General features: G+C 39.1%; 1 protein-coding gene across 1 annotated transcript in view; it reads right to left on the minus strand.

The window, feature by feature from the left end:
• Positions 1 to 19,681, minus strand: part of NWD2 (NACHT and WD repeat domain containing 2) — a 58,162-nt gene that overhangs the window by 28,600 nt on the left and 9,881 nt on the right. The window contains exons 2-3 of the mRNA XM_035553434.2: positions 8,410 to 8,498; positions 3,342 to 3,458 (exon numbers count right to left, since the gene is read on the minus strand). Of these exons, the coding sequence (XP_035409327.1) occupies positions 3,342 to 3,458; positions 8,410 to 8,498 (206 nt within the window). The remainder of the gene's footprint in view (positions 1 to 3,341; positions 3,459 to 8,409; positions 8,499 to 19,681) is intronic.

Here is a 19,681-nt window from a genome sequence, read left to right on the forward strand (position 1 = left end):
GGAGAAATAGGTGCACCTCAAGAAGATGACTCAGATATTACTAGCGGTAACTACACCTTTCTACTGGTTGTTAAAGGTGTATAGTCTAGATTGAGAATAGACACAAAATGGATGAATCCTGTTCATGATCATTACTAGCAATGGGATGATAACATAACAGTCATTGTCACTCTAATGCCTTGACTGTATTGCCATCTCTTATCAAGTTACTGGGAAACATGACCTAACAAAATGTAAAGGTCCCAGTGATGCACTGGAGACATATTTATTTGATCTTGGTTATCATTATGTACTGCAGAGTTTAGTAGTTCACAATGTAAAAAATATACCGCATTTCAAACCCCCTATCTAAAGTACAGAGACAACCAGCATGATTTCTGTACAAAACCTGTATGGAAAATATTTTTCCTACAGAAATAGTACTTTTTTCCCTCATAAATCTTGATAACTTTGTAGTTCAAAAATACCACAGTATGTATGTACACCTACAGTAAAGGCTATGAGTTTCTAAAAGATCATGTATTATAGGTACTGCTTTTACATAGAAAAAACAAACAAACCAACAAACAAGAACCCAAATGAAAGCCCCAACAATTCCCCTCTCCCTTAACTGGATCTAGTGTTGATAGAGCTTGGGTACCAGGTAAGTTGGGGACTATACGTTCCCAAAGAAAACGCCACAGGAAATGAATTACCCACTTTTTTTCAGAGCTGCTTCCTCCTTTTCGTTTATGAATACATTTTCTTTTTTTTTTTTTGTTGTTGTTTTTGTTTTCTATCTGAAGGAAAGCTTAAGACTTCTAACTTCCACACTTTATTTTCATTTTCTCTTCATCTGATATCACAATACAGGCACACTTACTATAATCATTTCATATCTGTTAGTTAATTCTGAACGCTGAGATTTAATCCCAGATCTGAGTTTGAATTAAGGAAGCAGCAACTGAAAAGTAAGAAAATACCCAGCTGAATGGAAATGGCAAGCTTTTCAGAACTTTCTCAAGAAATGGGAAGTTGCCCAAAGTCTGCATTGCCAAAGTCAGTTTTTAATTATGTCACCATAAATTAGAACTAATTATGCTTTCTGGAATGGAATCATCTTCAATTTGTGTTGTAAATGAAATAAAACCCATCCCACAAAGGTATAGCAGAGGAAAAAACAAATGTGCATAAAGAGATTTCTGTAATTTTGCCAGTCTAGACATTGGGAGAGCTATTACGCCTGTCCATAGCTGGAAAAATTGGACTTAATATTGAGGTCTTTGGCTCATTGCAACCTCTTTGCTGACTGTTTTATTCTGTTTAAAATTTCTGGTTTGGCTTGATTTCTCTTCTTTCTTTAGAAACAACGTCATGCAGGCAGTTCTTAATAGTTTCAGAATTCTGAGCTGCTAAATTATTCAGCAATGGTGTATTCAGACATTTCTTTCACTGAGAATTCAGAACATGCATGTTTAAGAGCCTACATGGGTAATTGCAGGTGTTGCTGAAAGAAAAATGCCATGCCTTTCTGCTCGAAGTCAGTAGTACGCTAAACTGAAGCAACATTGTTTTTTACTTTTAGACCAATCCTTGAAAGTTGGTACAAAGGTCTGTAATAACAAAATGCTTGTATTTTAGTAAAACTTATGCTAATGATCAGTATAATAACTGACAAAATCAGTTGAGCAGGATTACACATGCTTACTTGAAAACATATGGTCTGATTACAATAGTTAAAATAATGTTGGTTGTCTTCTTAAATGCAAATGAAGAGTTTTGATAGAGGGCAATTTAACTGGAAACTTACCCTAATGTCTCCACAGTCCTATAACTATACACAGAAAAAAATGTCATAACTCCCCCATGTATTTCTCTCAAAGATGGAGACTCAAGGCAGCTGATAAAGAATTAAATAAGTTTGGGAATAATAGAAATATTTATCTTTTATAGAAGTATCCCTGACCATAGCAAATCCTATTCATTGTAGTAATTTTTGTACATTCTCTGAAGTCTCCCTTTCACATAGTACCTCTCATATAAAAAATAAGCCAACATTCTTCCTAAGTCATCTTGTCTTTTGCTTTGATACTTTAACAGATGCTGTTAAGTGTACAGTTCATACCACTGAACTGCCAAAGTCATTAGAGACTCCCTCTCTAGAACCACCCAGAAAGTTCAAGAAAAACATCCTTACTCTTTGCAGATAATGAGGATATGCAGCTCTCCAAACAGCTGGCAAAATGCATTTATCAAAAGCCAGTATACTTTTTGTCTATGCATTGAAAATTAATACAGTCAGCATACCATGCACTAAACTGCTCTTAAAATATTTTTCAAGTGGCCTATGTTCATCTTAAAACATGGCACAAATCTTTCTAAGCACAGCAGAGATAACAATTCACACTATTCTGAATTGTATAGTTAATACAAAATCAGTGACAGCAAAATCTATTGTATATGATTCACTGGGAGGGAGAAAAGCATACCTACCAGGATTATATACAGTCTACTGTCAATGCCTTTCAGTTGTTCAGCCCTATGTGGTGTTTGGCATGACTTCATAAATTCAAATTGCTCCAGCTGAAGAAGCTGCGAGGAATAGCTGAAAACTGTCTGTTGAGCTTGATATAAAACAACAGGTTCATCTACTGAAAGATACCTCTGACATTAGAAAAGATAGGTAAAGCTTTATAATGGCTTCTATAATGTTTTGGTCTCTCCTTTATGCCTAATAAAAACAGCCACTGAAAATATATCCTTTTTGTCAGTTTTACTGACTCTTTTAAGAATCCTAAAAGCAGTAGTCTGGTGAAGAGAAGGCAGCAAACAGGAAAAATCAAAGAATCACATTCTCCTCAGGTTGTCTCTGACCTCCAGTCTTTTCAGACACTAATAAATGGCATCCTAACTTGTCCTGGGCTTACCACACAAAACAGCAAAACCCAGATGACAGCAGATAGCTCCTGCCTGCTGCTGCGCTTCTACAACTAAGTCCTTCTACGCCAGCCAATAATTCATGTCTGAGAAGTGCCAAGAATTAATTAGCGGTGGCCTCCTTACACAAGCAGTCCGTCTTCTTCTGCTGTGGTGGTAGTAAAATCACATCTTGTGGTTTTTAAACACAACTTGCTATAGGGACTGTTCATGAAAGATCCTTCCCTCCTCTCCACTCATGGGGAATGATCACAGTTACTGTACAGTGCGGTGTAGGGAAACTTGGTTGCAGTACAGGAAATGTACAGTGAGGAATATCAAATATTCAGAAAGAAGAAAAGAATACATTTGTTACTGAAATGCACATGTTAGGATAGCTAATAATCTACTATTGTTGTAAAGGAGAACATTATTTTTATACCCACAACAAAACATGGACCTGCAGAACTTTTCAGGCAATCTTCTAACAGCTTCATGCGAGTCTTCTGCAGCTCGGGACTGTCCCATTCATCTGCTTCAACTCCCCAGTATAAGTCTATGACCTGGAAAATAATAATTTGTAACATTGTTAATGTATCATATGCTCTTTCTACTTATCAGATTAAAAATTAACTTTGACAGCATGTTGTGTACAGCTAGGCATTGTTCTGCAGGGCTGTGAAAGGCAATGAGATCTATATCCAGTCCTCATGTAGGCTGGCAGGGTTTCCTTAAGTAGTAACAATTTGAGCCTCTATTTTCCCTCCCAGATTTTTTTTCTGTTTAGATTGTACGTACACTCTAGGACTGGGACAGGCTCTCATTTCACATTCATATTTTTGTGAAGAGATTAGCATGACAAGATCTTGATTTGATGTAGTCTCTATTTGCTACTAGATTGCATATAATGGATAGGTAAGAATAATGACAAAAGCATTGATAAAATCCTGGCTTCACGGAAATGAATGGGAGTTTTGCTGTAGATCACATTCAAGACTACGACTTGACACCCCATGTCACTTGTAGCCACAGGATATAAAACCATCCTGTGCGCATGGCTCAGAAGAAAGAATATGTGCAGTTCTGTAATATCATGCTTCCTTTATTGGCTGGTCTTTGTCACTTTGGAAGCAAAGATTGTACAGATATGCAACGGCAGACAGCTTGCTGTTCAGCCTTTCATTTATCGCCGCAGACTCAGCTTTGTGATGGTAATGGGATGCAAACAAACTCCTGACAGAAACTGGAATAGCGATGTTAAACTTCTTTGAAGAAATTAAGCGATGAAGTGTGATTTCACTACACATTTTAACTAAGAGGCTGAATTCTTATTGTGGATAACTGAAATTAAAAGAATAGGGATCATATATATGCGTTTATAAATTTTGGAATAAAACTTATGGTACATGCTACTACGCCCTAGTTTAAGCTGCTGTTGAAGTTTACATTACGTATATACCTTGAACAAAGAAGTCCAAACTGCCAGTTTTAAAAAATAAAATCAAAATTGTATTGAGACAGGAATACATCACAATATTGCTTATTATAATATTATTTGTACTGTGGGAGCACCCTGGTCTTGCTGTGAGAAACACAAACACAAAACTGATTGTTGTCTAAACAGATCAAAAAATCGGCCTGAAGATCTAATATAAGAGCTAACAGTGGGTTGATGTAAAATTCACTGGTGTGTAGCTGGTTAATCTCCTTGGAAAATTTCTCATAACAATAAATGACAAGGTTTAAGACCTAATCCTAGAAGTATTTATGCCCATGTTTAATTTTACTACCAACAGCCTTGTTGGTTATTTCAGGCAGAAAAGTTTGGGACCTGTGTCAGCATTTGCTGGAGTAGGAGCTCTGTTGCCAAACATACTAGGTGATATACTGATCATGAGTGAAACAGCCCTAAGTATAAATGCATTGTAGCTTACACTGCCAAGAAAATACACTTAGCATCTTTATTTTTTACAGACACTCTGTTCCAAAATTTTGTTGGAACAGAGTCTTCTGCTTTATAAAATCACATCTCAAACAGCCTTCCTATCTCCCTCATTTTCACTGATTTCTTCTCTGCCCTTTGTCTTTTAATCTGATTAGGAAAAAGAAGTGTTCTCTGCTTTCTCTCTCCTGTCTGTTATTTATCTACATGACTTCATTCCTGAACTTCATATTGTATTCAGCTGTCTGATTACTTGAATGATGTATGATAGAGCTTAAGTATTCTAGTCATAAAATTAGAGCATCTTAGCATACAGTCAAAAACATTTGAATTAGTGGTTGAAGAAATTTATTGTGCTGCTCAAGTTCATCTGAAACATAGAGGCAATTTCTATTTTAATTAACTGTTCAGAAATCTGATAACACTGTAAATGTGAAGAGGAAATTCTCTGGGATATTGTATATTGTAGGGGCTCGGCACCTGCCTTCCAAGTGTTATAAGGTTATAGATTATTTTTATTGGGTAACATAATTTTGGTGCATAATATCTTAATGTCTTATAATTTGTCCTGCAAAAAGAAAAGTTTTAGCCATCAAACCTCTGAAGGCACCACCAATTTCAAATGGAGGAGCTTATCAGTTATTCTTTGTGCCAACTAAAATAAATAGGATATACTAAATTAAAGAAATGAAACAGGAAGACAGCTGTGTCTGCTGTTGAAGTATATTTTTACTTACACTTGGAAGAACGGCTTGACCCCACTCCTACATTCAGTAAGGCTGTCACAGTGAGATGACAACGAGTGCTCTGTGCAAAAGCCAGTGCAACAAGATGGGCTGACACTGCTCGAGGTTAGTTCCACACGAGTCACCTAATGGAGACTTCTCATTCACGATTCAGTGCTTCCCCTTGTTTCTTTTAGCTTTTGTCCTACCAATCTGATAGTTTCATAGATTTTTCTAATTAAATGGAATAATTTTCTCTATCACATCTGACTGCTTACAGACACTAAAAGTTTTCATTCATGCAGAGACTCTACTTTCCTCACGCATGCATCACACAGTGAAAATGATTTGAAACAGTCCCATTGTTCCCAAGAACAAAAGAATATGCTGTTAGTTAACTACTGCTAGTTATCCTCCAAAATTTTTCTATTACAACTACTTTAACTACTCTGTATTCCCCCACACCCCCAAAATCCTATATTCCAGGTATAAAATACCATGCATTCTGGAAGCACGTTTCTCTGCTAACTTTATTTCTGTCTTAACTGATACCTGCTTTTCAGCAATATTTGCTGATTCAAAAGAAAAGGAAGTGCATTGAACAATAAAATCCACAGAGCGATTTAACACATTCTGTTCTGCTTCTACGCACAGGTGGCTATCTTCCCTAACAGCTCCCACCAACTTTAGGATGCCTGACAGATCTCATGCCTTGCAACACCTGCAGCGCTTATCAGTGGAGCCAGATGACTCAGTGGTAGGTGGAGCAATGAATGTCTTGGAACGCATTTCACTTAGGTCATGATTTATCATGCAGAGCGTGTTTTCAGAGCAGCCTATATAGTAATGCCTTTGTGGTAGACCTTTGAGGTCGCTCACGTTTGTTCAGTACAGGATCATGTAACAGGATGCAAAGTTATGTGTTCTGGTCTGCAGAGGGAAATATAAATCTATCTCTGTAACTGAAAAGTATGTGATACTTTCTGGACACCACTGCATTAAAATCAGCAGTGTTGATTTTGCATGCTAACACAAGAAACATCACAATAAACAACACAAGCCATCAGTAGTAGGAAAGGCAGAAAAAGTCTATCTCAGGGCCTCCCCCAGAATACCTTACTATTTTCCCGTGGTAATTTTGGGTGCAAGTTTTTCTACTTTGCTTCCTCAGTAATGTGATAACTTTCTAGTTGTTTCCAGAAATGTGTCAGTGGAGCTGTCTCTCAGACCTCATATCACATATGGACTCTCCTGGTGTTGAAACTATAAGATAAAATAATTTGCTTCCATGAATATCAACTAGAGTAAACTTAATTATTCCTCCCCTAGAGACTACATTACAATTCAGCTGAAGACAGACATGCTTTCTCCCACTAAGAATTCAGTGGATTATGATCTGTTTGGAGGAGACATTTCCCTCCTCTCCCTGACATGTCTCCTTAAAGATGACTGAGAAGTTAAGATGCTGAGAGAGTTTATATTGGCATTTTCCATGAATATCACGTGGTAGTAACAGGAGAGAAATGTTTTATTATTTCAGTATCTTTTGATATTCCTTGCATGTACCACTGCACCTGGGGCTCCCCAATCAGCTGATGAGCTAGGACCTTCAGAGGAAGTTCTTATATAGCCATAATCAGAAATCACTCTGGAATTTACCACCATGCAGACTCAGCAACTCCATTGTGACTCAGGGAATTAAGACCAAATATCCTAATTCAAGAACTTGTTATTTTGATTAAAAGCCAGCTGCACGTACATCAGGAATAACACACTGTGAGGAACAGGATGCTATCTAAAAGGCAATAGTTGTTGTCAAGGAAGCTATACTCAGGAGAGATGAGTTTCTGGGGTCAGTGAGATGGGATGCTAACATTAATATGTGAAGAAGGCTTGAAGATTTACAACCAGATTTTTTGAAAAACCAAACATTTTTACAACATTGCATGCTGCATTTGTTTCTCTTAACAGAGAGCTAGTTCAAGGCACACTGACATAAATGGGTCTGATTGACCTTACTGGACTGTGAATGAGGATATACCTGACTTAAAACCATCAGTAATGTAACTGCAATGCCAAACTCGTGCATTTTAAATCAAATGTAACTGTACTTTTTTACTAATTGGCTCTTACCAAATTTGTGTATGTGTCTTCCACAGTACAAAGGAAAATTTGAATTGAATGAAGCAATGGGAATGTTATGACTGACATTAAAGGAAGCAAATCCCATAGTATAGGAACTATAGGTGCTATACTATAGGCACAATAGGAATTTTGTTGAAATATTCCACATTCAATTCATTTTTTAAAATCAGATTTTCAATATTCACCTGGTTAAATCATTTTCCACATTAGAGTAGAAGACAAACCGGTAAGTAGCTAAAACAATTAGGGGACTATGCAGACGATGAAATATAATGCTGATGACATGAAATTAAAAATATATCGCAGGGATGACATTAACTTTCGTATGGTTTCTAGAATCAGAGCACAGTATTTCAGCTCTGATATTATTTATCCTTAAATAGTTAAAATACAGATGGTTTGATTAAGTTTCTAATGTGAAAGTTGTCACTTGGTTGCTGTATTGCTTGTACCAACAGTGAGATATCGTGCTGTAAAACTGTTCAGTTTTTTCATCTGTTCTGGATTTACCTCAAATCTGCCTGTAAGATAGTTTAAGTACATCGATGCAGTACGATTCATATATATGAAATATAGTTTTTGTAATTTTCTATTTTACCAGTGATAAGACAACAATTACAATATTCAGAAACATTATACATTCTGAACAGAGTTAATTGCAAGAAATAATATTTATCAAATGCAAGATTCAATGAAACCTACCTGAAATTCCAGGCCATAGTTTTCCCTGCAGAATTCTCTCAGCTTAGGATACACATGCTCTCTTAGCGCATTCCTTTCTGCTATTGTATCTGTGTTGGGAAAAAAGATGTTATTTATATGAACTCTCTGCTTTCAGTCAGAGATACTGATTTATCCACATAAAAAGAGCCCTTAAAATTCACAAACACAAGCCTGATGAAAATGTAGTGTTGGGATTTGATCTCCAAACTGTATGTTGTACTTTGTTCTGTTTCACATAAATGCGTTTATGTGTGCAACACCAGGTTTAATACCTATCTTCATATGCAGTGTATATTTCAGTAAAGTGCAGCTGAATTCATCTTGCCATTCAGCAATAAAAATTTCTTTATCAGTTTGACTTCAATGTAATTTTTAGGAAGTTGGATTTTACTAATTAGAAACATAAAACAAAGAGATACACCAAAGATGAAACAGACTATTGCACTTAGAAATAAACTAATAACATTAGTTAATGACATAATATCAAATGCTATCACTTTCCTCAACAACTTCAACCTGATAGTACCTTAAAAGGCAGAAAGAAATAATAGCATCTTACTTATGGTATTTTTTGGTCCAGGTGATTCCCAATAGCATACTAAATGTGCAGTTCTGACATCATGTTATTCTCACCATGCAAAATGACATATTTTGATAATAAAGTACAATATCGTAATAGCATGCCAAAAATATTACTACATTCTGTCTGTCCAAGTTAGTCTGAACACATTCATATAAAACATATCACTCAAGAAACAGCCAGTTGGATTTGAAGTAGATTTGTTTTGTAATTAGACCTTGTATAGATAATATATCTTATTATTCCTCCAAATAAGATTAAGTTATGTGATGGATTTTACTAGGCCTAGATTGTGGCCAGTGTTGCCTGCGTTAAGACACAGAGGGCTGACACCGTTGCTAAGTTATTTTCACAAATAAAACACAACTGTCGTAAACCACTAGTTCCAAGTGCTGCGTGATACTAAAAAAAAAAAAAAAAGGCTAACTTATAGGTGATGGAGAACACCTACTGCAGTTAAAGCGATGTTTGTATAACTACACTGAAACAAACTAATAGGTTAAAACTGATTTAACAAGTCCCATATTGTTGTAAACCAAAGACTTGTGTTCAAGTCTAATAATATTTTATTTATCACAGCCACAGTCGATACATTTAAAGTCACAGGTCTGTTCACAGAACCAAGGCCACAGATTTATACTCTTTTTCTATTTTAACAGTTCTAGGAGATTGTGTAATATTTCAGAGGTATACTAAAATACCAAGGAGGAGATTAAGAATTTAGCGTACTGAATTAAATTATGGATTTCACAAATGTGTGGTAAAAATACCATTGTTCTTTTATAAACAGAAAATAATCCAGAACGCCTCCAGAGAAATTATTTCTTGTGAAATCTGCATTCATGTAAAAAGGCTATACCACGAAGGCTCAAAAGTTCAACCGCGAGCTTAATCCACTCAATCTGATTTACCACAACCCTTCCTCCACAAGCCGTTGATGTGGAAGAAAGTCAGAGGTGTGGCAGTTTTCATACAACACCCTAAGTACAACAATGTTATGTATTTATGATTTCTAGCTTTAAAATCCACTGAACATGCTAAGGTTTTCTGAAGACAAAGAATGGTCCAGAAGCATAAGTCATGTTGCTCCACTGTAAAATCTCTATTTGACTGTGGGCACACCGTGCAAGGGAAGATCCTAAATCTGCAGTGCAGTTTCTGTACGTCTGAAGTGAACACTGGAAATGGGGCAGACGCTGTTCTGGGCTACACTGAGAAGCTTAGTCTCACTCTCTCGTTTCCCTTTCGGGAAGTTATTACCCTCTCCTTGGCACTGGAGAGGCCACATCAGCAGTGCTGCACCCAATTCTGGACACCCCAAACCAGGAGGATGTGGAGGAAACTGGAGAGGCTGCTGAGGTGGTCGGGGCCAAACGCACAGCCCACAAGGGTAGACTGAGGGATCCGGCCTTGTTCAGGCAAAGGAGGAATCAGCCCCAGCCTACGACTGCTTCTAGGGCAGTTAAAAAGATGTAGAGCCAAGCTTTTTTTTGCAATGTCAGCACAACAAAGGCAACAATGACGTGCTACAGCTTGGGATGTTCAAGTGGACATTAGGAGAAGCTGCAGCTGGCTGTCCAGGGGCTGTGACTCTCTGTCCTTGGAGCTTTTGAAAACTCAACTGGACACAAAAAGCCCACGGCTGACCGAGTTGATGCTGGCAGCACTCTTCAAGAGGGAAGTTAGCCCCGATGACCTCCTGAGCTCCTCTTGCAATCAGCAATCCAGTCTCTCAGAAAAACCCATAGGTTTGGCTTAATAATCTGGACTCCCTGTTTCGGGGGATTTCAACCCCATTTGGGCTCAACCCCCACAAGTATTTGGAGTACATCAGACCCGCACATCTTTTTCATCCAAAAGAAACTCAGTTCATGCATACCAAGACTGCTCTGTGAGTCGAAGTGTATTAGATGGTGATGATCTCAGAAATGTGCTCCAGATCTGGACGAACACGGATGCATCCTGCAAATGTTTAGGAAGGGAGTGCAAAAACCAACGCTTACAGCCCAGAGCTGCATAAATGAGCACGAAGGATGGATGAGTTGCTCCCTCCTTGGGATCCACAGTCATTAATTCTCTCTCATACCCTAGTGCCTAAGTCAACCTTTTCTTACAGGATGTAGTACACAGCTAACAAGGCTAATTAGCCTGAGGGTTGCAGTGTGCCGACGCAGCAGTGCTATTTCTGCTCCAAAGCAACTTCTCTCAGTACTTGGCTGGAGTCATTGTACTGCACAGTGTTGCTTGTAACTTACCATAAAAGCTACCCGTGTATTTCGCTTCATTTCATATACTTCACATTTTTTTCTTCTTCCCCTCACAGCTACTGAGGCCCTTAGATCAACCATTGACACAAGACGATATATTCTATGTTCTTTGCCTTAACACAGGCACGTTTTGTCATGCAAGTCTACCAAAACACAGAGCGTTGCATCTTCACAAATGAGGAGAATAAACTTTGTTGAAAACTGGCTTACTACTCAGTTACTGAGCTAAACCAAAAATGATTCTTGTCCCTTTGTAAACTGAAATTAATCACAACCATAGCTTTAACTGAATTTAATCACAACCATGCTGTTAAGGAAGCAGCAATTCACTATTACTATACGCACTTAAATGATCAGCATGACAGAAGACAGTGTTAATAGGGAACTAAAATCAGCTAAGCTGCAGGAACAAAAAAAAAAGTTACTGAGAAAAGGCAGAAATTAAGAGGAAATGTGACTGAATGATAGATGGGAAATACACTGTTATAGGTATACAACAGATAAGCCCGCATTCTGCTGCTTTCCACTTACATCCCCAGGACCCACCCTGCAGAACCCCACCGGCTCTAGTCTCAGACGTGGTACTGCTCCCCGCAGCATCACTTGTAGAGGCTTGCTCAGAAAACGAAACAGCATGCTGCAAGAGCAGTGCTACATTTCTAAGATCCTAAAAATCACACGAAAAGAGATAAAACATTCCTTCAACTAGAAATGTGTTCTGGATAAGACACTCAGCATACCTATCCTGTATTCTAATCCTTACCTCCAACTCTAACGGAATGTGCTTATTTAATTGGAGTCTTGAGTCTGGTGACTACATTAATGAAACTGAAGAACTGCTGTATTCATAATAGCTTGTGAAACTTTAAGGAAACAGAATTGCATCTAGTTAAGAGGAGCTACAATAATTAGTATGGATGGCAGATAAGCCAGTTTAATTAAATAAAATCTAACCTGATTTACAGTGACAGCAAATCTGTGAAGCTGGCAGTTCTGAACAACAAGAATGTCACGCAGGCAAATTCCAGCTTCCAGGCTGCTGCTACAGATGAATGGATTAGCTGAATGACATTCTTCTAGCAGACAACGTGAGACAGGAGCTGCGAGACGAGCTTTATGCACCTTCTAATGGTAATTCAGATGCTCTGAAATCCAAATGATAGCCCACAACAAACTGTGGTTATGAAACTGTATCTGCAAAAACGTAAGCCAAGACATAAAAATAATAACCCTAAGCTCATCTCCAGTGTTCAATCAACCACAAAAGTGGCATTGTCTCAAGTTAGACAGTGTCTTGGTGAACCCACACCTTTCCTACAGGTGCTAGCTCTTGCTGACCGCTGCCTCATAAGCCAGTCCACCGCCACGCTCTCCTTCCTACTCGTCCTGCACTTTGCCTCAGCTGCAGAGTTAACCTTTTGTCAGTGCTCGTGATTAGAAAGCTGATCTGAAATCCGTTTTATTTTTTTCTTAACTACTTTTAGGTAGAAGACAGGCTCTTTCTGACGTGCTGTATAGGCAATGAAAAACGACAGCTGGCTCCAGTGGGTTTAGACCTGCTGGAGACCCTTAGAAACCAGATGCTTTGACGAGGCTGAACGCTGAGCTGAGACCACCGTCAGGGCCCTCCAGCTCTCTGTGCATCCCCAGTACAGTTCTGAGGACAGCACCGAATTAGCCACGTACACATTTACAGCCTTTCTGCCAAATAATAGGCAATCACTGTTTAAGCAGGACTGTTTGTGTGAGGTGTGATTCCTGAAGGCTTGCAGCTCAGTCAAATCACTGCCAATTTTCATTACAGTACTCCAGGGTGCTGCTTCTCAGTGTGAACTATTTCCATGCTGAAGTCTGACCTTCAAACACAAGCTGTTTTCCTATTAAAGTCATTTTTATTTTTAATAGGGAAAGTACATATTACATTCTCATGTTAGTAAACAGATGATGTGTATGTACAAACAGTTGCCGAACATTAATCTCTGGGATAAAATATGTCATGGAAAATCGCCCAGCTGAAGATAATTCCAAAACATAGGTGGAAGCGAACAGGAGTTAACACTGAAGCCCTGTGAAAGGGCCTGTTTGAAAGCACCAGATATTCTGCCCTCAGAATGCAGGCTGCCCAGCCTCTCTTCTCGCTGATGGTTGTACTGGTCAGAGTCGAGCCACAGCGATGAAAAGGCTGCTTCATGTGCATGGGCTGCAGTCCCACCACGACTTCCATCCAACCAAGGCTTGACACAGCTCCGTAAGGACGTTGCTCACCATCCTGTTACCATGTGTTTGCACGGTATCGTTACACCTCTGGTCACCCAGGGAAGAGCTGCTTGCTCCTTGTATACACCAAAGAAACAATTCCCGTGTCATTTCTCTGTGCTCGGTGTCCCAACGCTTTGCAGTGCATCGGTACAGAAGCTTGAGTGGAGATCCTGACCTCACTTCTTTCACAGCCTACTTCTTCGCTAGCTTAGTTGCTGGTGTAAATGCACACAAATAGGTTTATTTTAACACAATGCTGGGATCTGTTGTGCATCCACAGAGGTCTGAAACCCTGGAGGAGCAGAGGACATCTTGTAAGCAGTCCTGAATGCATATCCACTAAGAAACCTATCTATCCTCTTCCTTGAAGTATTCTAAATGCTTAGATTTGCTGGGTGGGTAGGATGGATTCTTGCCTTGGGATTTTTTAAATGCATTACGTTATTAAAAATGTGCGTTTTATAACCTTTGTCTACTAACTGCAGTGAGAATTTCTGTACAAGAATTATCTAAGGATATGATGCAAATAAGGTTAAAAATTACTTAGCAGCAATACCAAGCAAGGAAGTGGCTGCCAAACCTCTTAATGCTAGTATGCTCTTGTCACATACAACTATTCAACTGAATTATTCCTTTTAAACTGCCTTTTTTTTTTTTTACTAATACTGCACAATAGCATTGTGTATTACCCCTGTAACTAAAAGCTTTGAATACCAATAGGTAACAAATGTCCCTAAATATTATGGAAACCTTGTATCTGAAAATAATACCATAATAATAAGTCATTTGCATTTCTATAGTGCCTTTCATCTGAGAATCTCAGAGCACTTTGCAAACAATGAGTTTGAATCATGTAGCTGCTAAGAGAGGGAAAAATGACTTGAGTTTCCCAGCACCCTGACTTCCTAGAAAATTAACTCTAAACACTGTTGACATTTGGTTCCTTTGGGATTTCTGTGTCTAGAGAACATTACAATAGGCATCTAAAGCTCCTCAAGACTCTGTTTAGGTAGACTGGGAAGGGAACAGATTGGTCTAGGTTATTTCTTCCAGCGTCCCCTTCCCAAACACCACCACCAAGCTTCAGGTCTCTACCTTCAGGTCTCCAAAAAGGGAAATGAGAAACTGGACAGACTGAAGGCCATCCATTAACCAAACTAAAAACCACAACGGATTGCAACTCTCCAAATTCTGACTAGCAAAACAGTGCAACACTACTGCAGTGTTGCACACCGCTGCTTGTCCTAACATGGCCTGATGGTGGGTGCAGAATGGGTTAGCGCTCTAGCCACCTGGCTATTGTATAATAACATTGGTGGCATCTCCCTTTCCTCAACCTTCACAGTTCTTAAAAAATAAATAGAAATACAACAGTAGGCTGAGCATTCGAGCCCAAAGGAATGGCTACTTGGCTTCAAGTCAGTAGAAGTAATGGAAAACAACATTAAACTAGCAAGTAATACTGAAATGTGTCTCTCAGTTAAGAAATGACAAGGTTGAGCCTACAAATTTGTGATCAACATCAGAATGTATTAGCTCTTCTTTTTTAGCCCCACATCAAACAATGGCCCTTTTTACTGAGATGCAGTTTTTAAACATATTTGTTTGAAATTTTCCCTTCTATCAGTTCTGTGACATGACAAATTTAAAACATATATAGAACATTTATTTATTAATTTTTAAAATATACACTTTAATAGTTGGCTACACTTCACAGTGACTTCTTATAGAATACCCTGCATCTTGACTGTTAATGTGATTAACCAGTGCCACCTATTGGCTTAGCAATTACACCCAGCTGTCAATATATATATATTAAAAAAGGAGGCAATTAGTAAAATAAAAGAGGTCACGACCCATGTTAAAATACAGAATTTAGGGGAAATATCAGTATGGAATTCACATGACAGAAGGGAAAAGTTGTTCCTACATCCAAATACCAGTAGTCTTTCAACACAAATATACATATTATTCACCAAGATAATTTTCCAATGTAAAACAAATGTTATTTTCTGAGAGTTCTAAGTTTTGTTATGGGTGTAATATGCTTACACGCAACAAATTTGGAGCCTGATCCAAAGGTCAGTGAAGTTAATGGAAAGATCTGTTAGTCTCAGTGAATCCTAAATGAGGTTCTATACTTGTGGCACGAATTGGAATGCAGCACCTTTTGATGTCTTACTGGCTCCCGTAGAGTTTGGATTAAACCCTTTGATTCATAAAAAAAAAAAAGTAAATAAACATGAAATCTAGTGGGTATGGTATTGGTGAGGACTCTGAAGCTGAATTTTATCCTTACAACCACCCTCACATTAACCCTGGGGGACAGAGCTGCCCTTCCATGTTCTTAAAGTAAAGAGAAAAAAAAAAGAGCCTGCCCAGCAATCCTTTCCAGACTGTGCAAACAGTTCCTGGATTGTAGCTTGGGTGCCTAAGCATCCTTACATCCCTCAGAAATGACGTGTAGCAAACCGTGCAAATGCAAATATTTGCATGCAGATGCCAAAGCACAGTGGGAGCTTGAGCAGCACCATGGGCTGAAGGCAGAATCTCTCCAGGAGGGAGAATGCTGCATTCTGCAAACTGCGCAAGTGGAAGAATTCAACAAAATCTAATTCTTTCATTTAATAATGCAAACTAGGAAAGGCTCTTGAAAACATGACAATTTACAAGCAATTATTGTCATACAATTAAATGATGTGACAGGAGAAACTGAAGACACAGCACATTTAGAGACACCAAAATTAAGTCTGAAAATTACCTCTGCAGAACACCAAAGCTTATTACAACTAAGCAGTGGAAAACAGCAAAGCCTGCAAGGACTTTTTTTTTTTTTTTTGCAGCTATAATCAAAATTAATGTCAAAGAAAAACTTCTGAAATCTAAAAGAGGATCTCTGAATGAGCTGCGCAAAGCTGCATAGCAGAACATATACAAAGGACCAGTGCAGTAACAAAGATATATGCAAAAATCCTACTCATTCATCATAACAAAAAAAGTTATGGAATTACCTATAAAACAGGAAAAAAATGCTGCACAATACTAGAAAATGTTTTAAACAATTAAGTTGTGTGTGCAGTGGTAGCTGTACCGTTTCTTTCTGCCATCACTAGACCCAAGAGAAACCGATCAGGGTATGTTACCGAAGCGCTTGAGGGAAGGATGCGGTGGCGATCGATATGACCCCAGGATCTCACAGACATTTAGTCTCCTCACCACCCTGCAGATTCAAGTGTTGGAGGCAAACAAAATACTATGTTGCAGGGTTTGGGAAGGCATGAAACAGGAGAGCCATAAAAACAACAAAACCAAAACCAAGTGAAAGCAAGGCCCACACATACATTTCAAGGTACAGACCAGTACAGGCCCATTAAGCACATCTCATTTTGAAGAAATTCCAATAAATGCTCCTGCGTGGCTTTACACCTGGCACCATGAAGCTACGGACGAGCCCTGTGAAGCCGTTGGTAAAGCTGCGCCCCTCTTCTCTGAACTTGTTCCTCAGGTTGGAGAAAATGGCCGTGCCCTGGGTCACTACAACATGGCTGCAGTCTGGTGGGCCAGCTGGGAAAGCCTGGTGGACAAATGTAGCCAACTGTGGGGCTTCGAGAGTGATGGGCGCTGAGATACCCACAGAAGTGATACTCACTACTGGGGAGCTAGGCCTACATCAATAAAGCCGGAGTTTTCTCTCTGCAGCAGTTCTTTTCTTAATACTACGCAGAGAGGACTATCAAGTAACATCACAGCACATTAAGAGCAGCACGTGGCTGCGGCAGAAGCAGTTACTGAAGAAGAAGAAACTACCCGACGCTGCTGGCAAGGGAGAGCATCTGCAAGAGAACAGGCCTGGGTGAGGGGGGGGGTGCCAAAATTCAACCACGCCTTGTCTAGAGGAGAGCATCTCCATGGATTTGTCCCGCCCTTGCACACAGACAGGTTCTGCCGTGCCACAGCCACCCCAGTGGCAGTGCTGTATGACAGCGCCCAGCTTTGAGGCCGAGGAGAGAACTCCAGGCAGGGCCTGCAGCAGAGGCCACCAAGACCCAGGACCCCGCACAGCTGCCTCCCTCCGACACGGGGTGCAAGCCCCCAAAGGCACCCAGCGACTGACAGACACAGCAGGGTGGACTGACTTCTTCTGCCCCTGTTCCCCCTTCCCGATTCTCATGATTCATCTAAGCATGATCTTTTGCGAAGGTTATGTAATCCAACCGGAAGGGCTGTTTTTAATAATTTTTCTCATGCATCTGTTTTTATGATTCCACTATCTTTGTGACTTGATTTTGTTTCCTCCCTGATTTTATTAATTTTTCTTGCTACCCACAGTTAGTTGATGACTTATTAAGATAACAGCAAATTTGTACGTTAATAATCTTGAGTTAGCAATTGAAAAAGAGCAACACACGTACCAATCACTTGCTCCTTTTGAGAAGATGTAATCAAAACAACTAAGTTCAACTTCTCGCAAACACCTCCCAAAGGTTTTTACCTTTCACAAGTGCGATATAGAATATAACAATTGAAGAGCATCCAGAGGTGGCATACCAAGTTAATTACTTGGTGACCAAACTCCAGGCTGCCTTCCAAACTAGTGCTTTGGAATGACTTTAGCTGTCTTTCCCAGCTTTTTGCTTTTATTTTGAAAATAATGATATGAATATTAACTATTATTCTTATAGAGGGGAACTTGAAAGTACTCAGAGTGTATTTTTCACAATGGTTTGTTTGCAGGAAGTCAAGGGGACGTAAAGAAGGCACACGGATGGTTATGCCTCAGAGCACACAGGTTGGTGCGTTCAGTCCCTCTGCTGCTACAGGGATTTTGTGCCCCCCCCCCCCGACATCGTAACTGCGCTGCAGCAGGAATGTCATGCAGCACGTTCAATGCACCATGTAACGCAAATTCAAGTTTTCTACTAAGCCCCTTTGTGTCAAAATGATGTGAGCGTAAATGTTATGTTTCCCATACAGAAAACAATCCCATTAACTAACAATCTGTGCAGAAGTATAAGAAAGACAAGTGAAGGCATTGTAATCCAAAAGTCCTTTGAGACAGGAAAACCATTACAAACAGAAGGAGTTCTGAAAGAAACGCAGCAGTTAGCGCTGAGATGCACGCCGACCTATTCACACGGAATATTCTGACCGGGGAATTTTGATGGATGCTACCCCATGAGCCACGATGACCTTTAAAGGAGGATAAAGATCTTTTATGATGCTATACTCTCAATAGCAGTGTGGAAGATGGTTGAAAGGATGGACTCGACTTCATTTCCATTTCTAGCACTGCCAGACACTAATGGTCTTCAACACAACCTATGAAGGTGTTTGTACCTTGGCCACAGAATAGATAAAAAGACAATGTGCAAGTCATACTTTCCTTCTGCATCCACATATGGTTAACCACAATCTAGCCCACAACTTGGGATCTCATATCTTTTATTTGAAATGATTCTGAATTTGCATAATGACTATGAGGAACCGACTGTGGTATTAATGCTAGAATAATACACCGGCGGTGAAAGTGCTCAATGGAATTACATAGTATTATGCACAGTTGATTATAGAAGGCATAAAACAGAAAATCCATAATTAAAACAGGTGGTGTCTAAGGAGATCATTTTTACCTCTTTTCTAAAGGAAGGAAGAATACATGATGATCTCTCTTATACACCCATCTTCCACTGTCTTTTGAAAAAATGTTTTTAACTCATTGACTGACATTAAACAGGCCTGACAAAATGATATGAATCCCAAATATTATGAGGATTCTAGATAAGAACAGATAATCAGCTAAATATGAGAAATCCTGTAAATGAGTCTCCTACTCCCATTCGTAAATGAACCCATCAAAGGAAAAGCAGTAACAGGAGCTATTATTCAAAAATGCCTCAATTGAGGGAAAGCTTCACCTGAAACATGCACTCCACTGCAGGACATACATCTGTGGTAAAATAACCTTTATGGCAGATTATTGCTTTATATTATTATCTATATTTTGCTCGGAAGCATAGACCAGCTTCCTGACATGGCAAAATAATGAACAGGCAGGAACTGGATTTGAAAAATTTATGAATAATGACATTCACTAGTGAAAGCTAATGAAATTCATTGCAGGCAAGGAAATTTTCAGGGAATTTTT

The sequence above is a fragment of the Cygnus atratus genome, chromosome 4 (genome assembly GCF_013377495.2).
Source record: "Cygnus atratus isolate AKBS03 ecotype Queensland, Australia chromosome 4, CAtr_DNAZoo_HiC_assembly, whole genome shotgun sequence".
In the NCBI taxonomy this organism is placed as follows: domain Eukaryota; kingdom Metazoa; phylum Chordata; class Aves; order Anseriformes; family Anatidae; genus Cygnus; species Cygnus atratus.